The sequence below is a fragment of the Rhipicephalus sanguineus genome, chromosome 2 (genome assembly GCF_013339695.2).
Source record: "Rhipicephalus sanguineus isolate Rsan-2018 chromosome 2, BIME_Rsan_1.4, whole genome shotgun sequence".
Classification (NCBI taxonomy): Eukaryota; Metazoa; Arthropoda; class Arachnida; order Ixodida; family Ixodidae; genus Rhipicephalus; species Rhipicephalus sanguineus.
The window spans coordinates 181747426-181759511 of NC_051177.1; the positions used below are offsets into that span (position 1 = coordinate 181747426).

Consider the following 12086-nt stretch of genomic DNA (forward strand, 5'->3'; position numbering starts at 1 on the left):
CAAAATTTTGTATAATTTAAATTCACGCCGAAGCGAATTCAAATACTGTAATATATGTTCAAATGTTCAAAGCGCTCGAATAATTGCCTATGAAACTAATTTAGGGTTTCACTGCAGTCTCCCTAAAAGAGAGATGGCTGAGTTAGTTCAAGCGAATTCATGCTAGAACACTGCTGGATTGATGCATTGCATGGACTGCTCGCTTTTAATAGCCATGACCAGGTGCTATGCTGTGCAACTGACCTGTGAGGGTACGGCCGTCGCCCTCCTGAGTGCCACCTGTGCCTGGCCCCTGCCCTGGGGTCCCCTCAGGGATACGAAGTGACATCGTCCCCGCGGTGTCGTAGACGATGAAGCATCGGCACGGGCCAGGGTCCGGGCCAATGGCTCATGTGCCACGCACCCCAGAAACAGCAACGCGGACTGGGGGCTGTCACGGCAACGGGCACAGAGCTCCACGCACAGCAACTCGCCTGGCCGCAGGTTCAGACCCTGGAAGGCCTGAGAAGCAAAGTTCTCATTATTATTAAGGTGAGATTCCTCATCAAACACAAGAAGTGACTGTCGGCATCAACATGAAGTGATGTGAAAAATCATCATGTGATAATTATGTCACATATCACCGAAATTAATGATGTCATTATGAAAGGTGGGCTAATCCCGGAGGCATTGCAAAACCACGTGAGGTGCAAAAAGCTTTCAACGCTTCCGACCTCAGGGGCAGTGCAACACCATGTTGGATGCAGAATGCTTTCGAGGGAGAGCGGGGGGGGGGGGGTCATTAAGATCATCTGAGAAGAAAAAGAAGAAAAGGACATGGCTTTAACCTTCAAGTCATCTTTTGTGAAGGGGACTGTGACTTCTTCTTTGGTGTCATGACAAGAAAATTCTGGCATCCAGATTTCTTTTTTCCACTTTATTATGTAGTAGTATAATTACTGAACGAAGAATCAGTTCCTCAAGAGCCCCACAAATATTTAGAATTACAGGAGCTTTGTGCAGCACAGCTTCAGACACGAAGCACAAAACTAACGGCATCATCACAACCAGAGCTGGTGGTGGTCATGCAGGATCGCAAACAACTCAAACACATGCGAGCCATGCCACTGCACTGGTTGAAGGCTGCAAATTGACTATGTCACCGGCAGCTGCCAAATGTGGCCATACCAGTCGTGCACTTTCCTTGAGAAATGCAAAGAGTATACTCTGTCATGAGTTACAACACGAGCCATTACACAGTGGGGAGCAGGCTGCAGACTATGCCGAGACTCTCACCTCCTCGTAGTTGTCGACAGCAAAGAAGATGTCTGGGTAAGCCACTTCTTCAGTGTCCCCTTTGTCCTCCATGCTGTGCCGTGTGGGCGACGCATACACGCGCTGTAACGTATGCAGAATCAACAAGTAAGCCTTCCAACTAATGATTTACTGTGGACGCAGAGGCCAAGTTGCTAGAGCCAGCCAAGCAAGCGTTATTTTTATTAAAATGAATGCAAAATAACTAACGTAAAATCCTGAGCAAGCGCCCTCCTCCCTTTTTCGGAACACTTGAAATATGCGCCAAAAACTGAGCAAGCGCCCCCTATTGCCTGGGCATGCGCAGATAAGTGTTCGTGCCTTCTTTCTTTTCGGCCATGTGTGCCCTTGCAGTTGTTACTCAGCGTTTGTGGTGTCTTGAGTTCCTTCTTGTGTTCGTGTGTGCACACCCTGCCTTTTAGAATGCATACTTACCAACTAGCTCAGCTCTCTGTTATTATACGCCCCCCACTCCCCTCTGGCCATTTTCACTGTTTTGTTTACTGTTTCTATTCGCCTGCCGAGGGCGAAAGAAAACAGTGACTGCATGCATGTTCAATAAACCATTCCATTAGAAGCATGGCTGTGCATTCTTTATTCTTTGTGGCTGTTCCGCTGCCACCTTGAATTTTTGATCCGCGACATAGCAAGGGCCTCCCCTCGAAATCTTGTCGGCTTATCTTTCACTGTAGGGGGGGGGCTCTTGCTCGGGATTTTACGGTAATACAACTAGCAGTTTTGACAAGGAACAGATTTAGTCACACCGTAGTTATGGCACCTACTCGTCTTCACGTAATCATAGTAGGTAATAACTTCTAAACATATTGGAAGCAGTGTCCCATGTCCGGAAAATTTAGGGTGAAGTGAGTTAAAGGAATTACAAAGAGGAAGTTGAGCATTAAATTTAACTAAAATGTAAAATAAAGTAAGAATAAACAAAAGTGAACAAAATATGCCTTCCTGCAAGCAAGGAATGGGTTAACATCAGCATGATGGTTCATCTTCCACTTGTAACACATTATGTTTCAATGTAGCAACTCATGTTTGATGCATGTTTTTAATGTTATTCTTGTTATCTAACAGTTTGTTTATGCCCTCACGAAATATATTTCCTTTCTTCAAAACTTAGTTATCAGATGCAAGTTGTTTCAGTTTTTGGCGCATGGCCAACTACCTTCTGGGTAAATGTAATGTGTAAATGAATCAACATCAGCAAGGGTTGCGTTCAGGTTTGGGCTATGATGCAATGCTACAAAATGGGCAATTTAGTAGTCTCAGGGCCGTAACTAAGCGGGGGTTGAGGGTGTTCTGACACTTCCCGAAATTTTTGCATGCTTTAACCTTTCAGGTGACACTAAAATACTTTCATGCCTTCACAGCAACCACCAGTTGCCAAAGTTAGCCATTCTGCACACAAACACCCCCCCCAAAAAATTCCTGGGTACGGCCCTGAGTGGTCTAACTGACCAGCACCTCAACTCAAATTCACACGACTGATAGGTAAGTAAAAGATGAAGCCTAAAGGCATGCTGCACATGCTTTCAATGAAAACCAGCATCTGTGCAAATACTGTATAGAGCATTTTTGCTTCCCTCTTGCATCCTCTCAATTTTTAACATCTACATTTCCCTTGCATCAGGATGACTTATATTACTCTTTTTCGCATTCTGGAAGTAGGGCTGAAGGAACGATTTTACTTTTCTTGTAATGCATGTAGCCAACTGAATTAACCCTGCACTTAAGGCTTGTGAATCAGCTTCTTTTTCAGTGCGAAAATGCAACATGACTGACTACTCGACAAACTGAATAAATACATACAGTGAATTCCTGTTAAGACAAATTCTCGCTTATGCTGAACAACACAAGAACGTTTGTTTGATTTCCCACAGACAATGCAAAAAAAATCCACTTAAGACAGTTACTCTTCTGTTAAGACAAACTTTCACAGTGACTGAAAACATTGGCGATTCTGCGCAACAAACATTGCAGTCTTTGTGGGGCATTCAGGTGAACGAGAGAAAGCAAAAAAAGAATAAAAAAGCACTTCTTGGTGCAAAGACGCGATGCAAATCGCGACGCAGCGGGAGGGAGCGAGACAAGTGAAAAAGAAAGGTCAGCCGATAAAGCCGGTATCTCCCTCACTCCCAGCTTGTGGGAGGGGAAGGTGCTGGCTTTTTTAAGACTTTATTAAGCAACATAGCGTATATAGATTTTGTCAATGTAGCAGCACACGATCGAGGCGTATCCAGAAGCGATATTAGAGCCAGCAAAACAGGCTCACAAAAGAAAATGAAGTGCCAGGAGAATAAGTTTTTCATTCTTTGAAGGAAAATTGTGCTTGTCTCTCCCTTATTTCTTTTTTTTTCTAGTCGTCAACACTGGTTTATTGTTAAAATGGGGCAGCAATATATTCATGAGCATATTTATTTGGAATCCGCAAAATCGGGTGCTTGTTAGATTCGTGTAAATACTCCACTTAATGGCATAGCTTTTTTAACAAGTTGAGCCAAATAAATGCTTTTTCTCGTCATTCCCCTTCTATCGTAAGTCTACTCCATTCTGTGTTTTCAAGTAACGTACTTGGATGCACTTGGCATGTTAGCATGTCTTTTTGGGGGGCACTTCTGATAAGCGGAACTCCTGATAAGACGAACAGATGACCGTGGTCCCTTTGAGTTTGTGTTAGCAGGAGTCTTTTCTAGTTGCAATGACTTGCTAGAAAATGCACAAAGCAACAGTTGTCCAGGTTGGAATGGAGTGTCGAGTGCACTGGTAAAAGATTGTGCAAGTTTGACACATTTATGTAGTAACTTGCTGGGGAAACATATATGTGAACCATAAGAAATGACTTGCACGACAATAAAAATACTAGTACTACAACAGCGTTAACAGACTGATGTCTACACCATACTTTTGTTATGTTCCTGTGCACAGTACAATGTGTGACCCACCTGTGAGCGTCGCCGCAGCACCTGCAGATGCTGGTTCCCCGTGCGTAGACATGCAGCCGCCGTGAGCGTGTACTCGAGCTGCTGCACTATGAGGTTCAGGTAGACCGTCTCTTCCCAATGCAGATCCAAGTCCGCTATGGGAAGCTTCTTGGAATTGCGACGGAACACCTGCACGGTTGTCTGGGGAAAGGGAGATGTCTGGTTTAGTTTGGACACACCATTCCAAGATTGAAATGTAGTTAACGCTAAAACGACACAGCCATAAAGAATAATATTATAATATCTGGGGTTTAACGTCCCAAAACCATGATATGATTATGAGGGACACCACAGTGGAGGGCTTCAGAACTTTTGACCACATGGGGTTCTTTAACGTGCACCTAAATCTAAGTACACGGGCCTCGAACAATTTTGCCTCCATCGAAAATGCAGTCGTCACGGCCGGGATTTCATTCCGTGACCTTCGGGTCAGCAGTCGAGCGTCATAACCACTAGACCACCGTGGCGGGGCAGCCATAAAGAATATGGCAGAAGATCCTCAAGCGTAATTTTCTAATATGAGAACATGAAAGCATTTCTTTCAACTAGGCTGTTTTTACGGAGGAATGCTACAAAGTCTGCTGTGCAGATTTCCCTCTCCTACACTGCTGCTGCAGGTGGTTACTGCGGCATAGTGGAGCGCATGCCAAGTGATACTGAAACAATGCCAGCTGCGTGCACGCTTTCACCAACCGAGCCAAGAAACACGGCCGTGACTGCAGACGGATGCAGTGGAAGTTGCTGACACTGCCGTCAATTCCGGTGCGAGAGGTGACATTCTTTCCGGACATGGCTGTGGACGCCAGCTGGGAGCACACTTTCACCAGCCTAGCCGAGGAATGCTTTTGCGTTAACAAGAAGTGTTGTGGGACAAGGCAGTTGGACTTTCGATAGTCGAAGTCTAGCTGTCGTGTTCTGTGAAATGTGCACCAAAATCTAAGCGTACACAGGAAGGAGTTTTGTATTTCAGCCTCGTTCAAAAATGCAGCCACTGTGGCTAGGAATCAAACCCACATCTTCATTCTTAAAGGGGTACCGACACAAAAATTTTCATTCGTCGTTTTCATGCCTCAAATGAAAGGCAAAGCCCTAAGAGCCTAGGAAATGTTCTGCTAAGTGTGAGTGTGCCCTGAAAAAGTAATTACGGTACATATTTAAAGCTAGTTTCAGTTGCTACTGTACCCTGACGTCACAACACGGTATGAGCTTCTCGTCACTTGTTTGTGCAAGATATCGTGACGTTTCTATGGCCGCTCCGCACCGTGGCTCCGTTGGTGACACACAAGCAGCCATTTTGAATGTTTTGGTTCATGACGTCATCACAACCAGCCAGACTGCTGCGTGAAGTCACCAGAATTAGTACTGTAGCCTGACGTCAAGCTAGTGTCAATGTCGGTAGGTGTGCCATGGAAAAATGGACTTAATATCAAAATAAAGTATCTTATCAGCATTTTCTGAGCTTCACACTTGCTCAGAGCTGTCGCTGTACTTGTCTGGCAGAGTAAACTCGCCTTCAAAAAAGGGTGTCAGTAATCCTTCAAGGGGGGACGTGGCAATGAAAATTATTTTTGTTATTTATGGAGATAAAGTGATGAAATTTGGTATGCAGATGTGATTTGTTACGCTGATATCATACCTGAAATTCATTTTGAGCTATCTGTTGTAGTTTTTGAGTTACAACACTTGATAGACTCCAAGTATATAATAATTGTTGGGGTTTAACGTCCCAAAATTTATAGACTCTAAGTGTCATCCCAAAATTAATCAATGAATGAAGCTACAGGTTTCTTTTTTAATATTCAAATAAGCTCATGAAAAATTTTTGAAACCACCTGTAAATATAGTCTTACTAACAACTTTTACAAAAAACCAATTATAAAAGTCTGTATGATGTGCAGACAAATATGGACAGCTTTAAGGCACTCACCGATGTTTCAAGATTTGAGTGGAAAAAACGGAAGGGTTATATCTTTGTTTGTTGTCAAATGGCACAGAGATGACTGACAGCAAGCGCACATAAAATGAAAACTGAGAAAACGGAGCTCAAAGAAAATCGAGCTCTAAGCTAAAAAACTGGAACTCAAAATGGTGATGGTTTTAATTTTCTTTGGAGAAATGCAGCATTATGGCTACTTTGAGCTCCGATCTCTCCTCTTTACGGTGATGTCAAGATGGCAGCACTGTGCCAAGGGAAAAGTGCAAGATTTGCATTTTCTAAAGCCGAGTTTTCTCATAGTTTTTGATGATAGCAGACTAGTAAAGGGGTTTCTCTCGATTTCATCTGCTTATTTTGTTCTAATATTTCACCATGGTGTAAAAGATGGTCTGAGGATTGCAAAAAAATAATAAATTGAAAAATTGAACATTTTGACGAAATTTACGATTCCCATTGCTACGTCCCCTCTTAACAGTGAAACGCCATGCACTCAAACCTCAATATAACGAACACGGATATAACGAATTGTCGGTTATAACGAAGTAAATGAAGAATAGTCTTGTCATAGATACAGTGTTAAAAATAAACATTTATAACGAATTTTCGAATATAACGAAGTTATCTTCATGGCAGATGTGACTTTGTTATAATGAGGTTTGAGTGTAGTTGATAAGACACCATGGTGGGTGGACCGGTCAGAGTAAGTACAATTAGAGTAACATAATGGTTTCCAGGGGAAGATAAATAAATAAAGTCAACGATGGCAGAGAATTGAGCAGGGTGTAAGATAAACAAAATTTTAATGCACAGGAATGAGCCGGCATACACAAGACACGGATAACTTGAGGCTTCCGGAACAAGGCTACATCATTCTGTGGACATAAACTTTATGTGACTATGATGCACGTAACAGTACTTCACTTGTAATTACTGTTCACAACATCACTACCAATTCTTGCATGTGATTGGGCCATCACGAAGTGTAACGGACACCACAAGTGAATTCCAATTTAAAAAGCTGAATCAATAAAGAGAAGTATATGCCGATAAATTATACAAACCTGAGCTTGTCGAGCAATGTAGCAACAAAAGCTTGCATATTTATATTTAAATAGTAAACGAACAAGAGAGATCATAAGTCACACGATGCATATTTCAAGTGTGTGTTATGATAACTTTCTTTGAAAGAGCAGTCAACCAAAAATATTATCTTGCAGGCTCCATGCAAAACATACAGCTCTTGCTATTTGTTACCACCAGGTCTTCCAAGCGAAGAACTCGGTTCATTAAAGATGACAGAATCGGCCTTCCTCAACAGTGGTGGCACTCTCACCTCCAGGCGTGGAACGTAGCGTCGAGACGCCTTGCATGCCGTCTTCTTCACAAAGAACACGAGATCGTCGTGCTGGTCCGAGCCTTCGGCACACAAAAAGTGCCGGATGAAGATGTCCATCCAAAAGCTGGCACTCGTAACAACAACAAAGCCTGCGTGAGAAATACGTGCAGAAACTGTCCAGAGGTTCCAAATCCATTATCTACTCACGCAGACAGCTGGCACTGAAAGAACAAAATTCGAACAGTTCAGATAAGATGACAATCAGAGGCATACAAAGGGCTCCTGCATTAGGGAGGGGGGGATGGGGCAGCACCCCATCCCCAAGTAATACGTGCACACACACACACACACACACACACACACACACACACACACACACACACACACACACACGCACGCACGCACGCACACACACACGCACACACGCACGCACACACACACGCACACACACACACAGAGAGAAAAAGCTCACTCTTTTGTGTGCTTGTGACAAAATAAGACGCACAAAGCGTCAAGTTGCACAGGCAGTTCACACTCCAGCAAAAGTTTGCGAGACGCAAAATTTTCGAGAAAGCTATGTTCACGCTTTGTCTGGGAACACAGCCTCCAATTAAGTGTTCCAGCCTGTGGTAGTTCTTGTGACCTTATACCATTAACCACTAGGTTAGAAGCGTCATGGACTAACTGCAGGAATTCGCACTTGCAGTGGAGGCCATGTCTGGTAACTTTTGCTGCCAAGTGCACATACAACTGGCAGACAGCAGAGCTGTGGATACAGAAGTCTAGAGATTAGATTGCATTTTCTCGTTTCAACGCAGGGAATGTTACTCCATGTCACATGATACAACTGACTAACATGGCAAACAAACTGTGTGGCCTCTAAACACAAGCATTCAGATGTGTGCTCACAAGCATGTGGACGTTGTGCAAGCCGATGTGCAACTATCATATTTTCTCGCACATAGCCAGCACGAAAAAACGGAAAAATGAGCTTAAAAAGTGGGGGTGCGGGTTATATGCATGTTCTTTTTTTCTTTTTTTAGTTAATGTTAAAGGACCCCTGACACCAAAATTGAAACCTCGAGATCTTTGTGTTGTTTGACTTTCCTGTATACGGGGGCACATCTGACCGATTATTAGTGACGAACGTTGCCTTTAAGATATCTTAATTTGGTTTTAAAGTAAGCGTGAGTGCTCACTTGAGTTGGCTGCACCTTGCGACATCCTGGTATGACGTAGATAGAGGCCCCGTGTGACGTTCCACGAGTAAAGCAAGTACTGTGGACGTCACAGAAGGTTTGCGGGGCGCACGTGCACAATACGACGACTGGCAGCCGGCGAGGCCTATTGTTCCGCACCCCCCTGGCTCTGTTGTCGGGCTGCTCTCGAGGTAGTTTTCGTGAGGGGACACGCGCTTAACAGGTTTAACCCATACCGAGGCACCCACATACTTTCAATCTCTACCGCGCGCGGGGCCCCGATTTGAAAACCGCGCTGTCAACGTCACCACAGCTTGAGTGCACGTGGTCTTTGACGCTCCCGCGCATGGGGCGCCAGTTTCTTGTGGTTTTTAGGCGGGCGTTTTGAAGTGATGCTAAAATGGTCACAATTAACTACGCTAGAATTAGTTGTACGATACGCTAGAGCATCTACGATTTAATTTAGAGATTACCAGACACAAAGCTACAAATTACAGCAAAAAAGTCACCAACAAAAATTTCGCTGTCAGGGGTCCTTTAAGGGTATGGGTAATATGCAGGGATGGGTTATATGCGAGAATATATGGTGTGTACATTTATAATGACCTTATGGCAACCTCTCTGCTTCTCTGTAAATAAGCTTCTCCCCTTCATTAAAACATCCATTGCTTCTTTTCGCATATTAACTTTGGCACACAGGTCTTATGAATGTTCCGCAAAATCAGAATCAGCTGTCAGATTCTGTGGTAAAATCAGGTTCACAGATCACACAACAGTCTTGCTTACAACCGAGGAATAAAATTTCAAGGTAAGATTGAAAAATCCATAAAATCAGGTTTCAGCTGTACTAGCGTATAATTTAATCTGGTATTCCGATCGTGACTATTAACTTCACGTTGTTGTCTAACATGCCAAAATCATAAAACCCAAATTTCCCGCCACAGTTTGTAGAAAACTACCCACTTATTGCATTCATGCATTCTTCATAGTTAAGTGACCAAACACAAAACAATAAAAATACTGGCAAAAGAGTTCGCATTGTCGTACTGTTGACATGTGTATGCGTAACCACCAATTTGTAATGTCATGCACTGCCACTTGACGCTTAATTACCTTTCCTTTTTCACAACTAATTTTGTCAAGAATTAGCGCACTAGCTATATCGCACATATAACTGTGACCTGAAAGTGAGCATGGTAATTTTTTATGTTTAGCATTGCTTCAGCATCCATCGTAGCTCGCGCATGTGAGGCAACACACTGATTGAACTGCACTCATACCCAGCCAAGGGCAGAAAATCCTACATCTCATTACGGAAAACACAGTCAAGGCATGATAGCCTTGCAGATGCACTAGTTAGCTTATAATGAATGATGTTTGTCAACTTTCGTTCCAGCGATGCATGATATCACATAGAGAATGAATGTTGGAATTACAGTATTCATAAAACCACCCTGAAGGTCGGTTGTTCCAGACAGCAGTGCATTCGAGAATGACTGTAATGCGTCGTGCATGCGAGCTGTAACACACTTTGCCTATTCCCCGAAATTGCGCAACACGGATATATATATATATATATATATATATATATATATATATATATATATATATATATATATATATATATATAAATATAGACACACACACACACACACACACACACACACACACACCTAACCTCTATCTCTATGACAGCTATGCATATAATGCAATTAGTAATATTGTTTCACATCAAAGCGTTCCAATGACCGCCTAATCCGATAGCAAGCGCATGCGATCGGGCACTGGGAAACACTTGGAGCCTCGGCTTTTTTTCAGAATCGCAGGATGTGCAACATGCTTCCTTTACAGCGTGTTTCGCATACTGCGGTCAGTTTCGCTCCGCTCTGTTTTGTTCGATTCATTAAACGCGCTAACGCATTATTCCTGTCGTGCGAAGGACACTCGTGGAAAGCGCAGAGTTAAAAGTGCCTCCACATTTACGATTGTGCAATCGTACGCAGCCCGCGATCGTTTCTTTCGCTTCGGACGCTCACGAAACAACGTGTTTCACAACGAAATCATCGTGCCGGCGATGTAAGCATAACGACTTCCTGCGGTCGCAAACTGCTTCACGAGCCTCTAGGCGGGCGTGATTTTATCGAGTCACGGGACACCGAGTGCAGCGCGTCATCGTCAGAAAGCCCCGCAGTCATCGCATCGCTTGTGCGGCCTCGCTCACGCGCCGCAAACATCGCGTCGCAAAAAGCAGCGAGGCGCCCTGCCGCGCGCGCTTACCGGACGGTGTGATGTCTGTGGCTTCGCGCGTACGCAGCTGGGATATTTCCGCAAACACGCTGGACAATGAGTTGGAGGCGGACTTCCCATCTCGAGCGTCGTCTGCCATGACATATGAAGCGCTCGAATTTTGGCTAGTCTTGGATGATCTTGTCTTCGAATGGAAACGACCTCTTATCTATCTCGGCTCTCGAGTCGGTACGGTCCTCGGACCAGACGGACCAGACTACAGTGTAGACCAGACTGAGGTCTCGAGCGAAGACCATTAACACCTCGTTAGGATGAAATTTTTCCAGCATTTCATCCACTCTGCAGCTTACTTGAAGCTTTATGGTTGCTTGCAGACTTGCATGCTTTCCATTGTTTTGTTGCTGTCACAACTGGTCGCAACCGTCAGGAGTTGAAAGCTTACGTGCAGGACCCACGCAACGCGGCGACCGCCTAGCCGAAAAGATCTTTTTCCTGCTCAGGAGCACAATGCTACACGCCAGCGTTGTGCAGTTTGCGCGCTTTACGAAAAAAAAAAAAACAAAAAAAAACACGATACGACTAGAGACACGTCGCAGTGGAGCGCTCCGTAAAGTTCCACCACCTCAGAATCTTCAACGTGCACCTGGATAAGTACACGGGACCCTAGCATTTCGCCTCCATCGAACCCGCGTCTTTCGGGTCAGCAGCAGAGAGCGGTGAAGATCAGGGGCGTAGCCAGAAATTTTTTTCCCAAGGGGGGGGGGGGGGGGGGTTCAACCATACTTTATATGTATGTTCGTGCGTGCGTTTGTATGTGTGCGTTCATATATACGCAAGCAAAATTGAAATTTTTCGGGAGAGGAGAGGTTTGGACCCCCCGCCCCCCGGCTACGCCCTTGGCACTGAAGATGGTCGTGTGGGGCGGAGAACGGCTATCGCAGTAGGCTTGAGACGTGAACATCGTTGCGAAAAACTGCCTTTAGCGCAAGAACCAATCGGCGGTCACATTCCACATGAACTGCATTGACTGAGCGCGCGGTTTCGATACCCGGCCACGGCGGCCGCACTTCGTTAAAATTAATCCG

General features: G+C 44.4%; 1 protein-coding gene across 1 annotated transcript in view; it reads right to left on the bottom strand.

The window, feature by feature from the left end:
- Positions 1–11219, bottom strand: part of LOC119382075 (uncharacterized protein KIAA0930 homolog) — a 29304-nt gene extending 18085 nt beyond the window's left edge. Inside the window, exons 1-5 of the mRNA XM_037652172.2 lie at positions 11032–11219; positions 7553–7704; positions 4245–4424; positions 1276–1377; positions 244–501 (exon numbers count right to left, since the gene is read on the bottom strand). Of these exons, the coding sequence (XP_037508100.1) occupies positions 244–501; positions 1276–1377; positions 4245–4424; positions 7553–7704; positions 11032–11140 (801 nt within the window). The 5' untranslated portion in view covers positions 11141–11219. The remainder of the gene's footprint in view (positions 1–243; positions 502–1275; positions 1378–4244; positions 4425–7552; positions 7705–11031) is intronic.
- Positions 11220–12086: the final 867 nt, after the last annotated feature.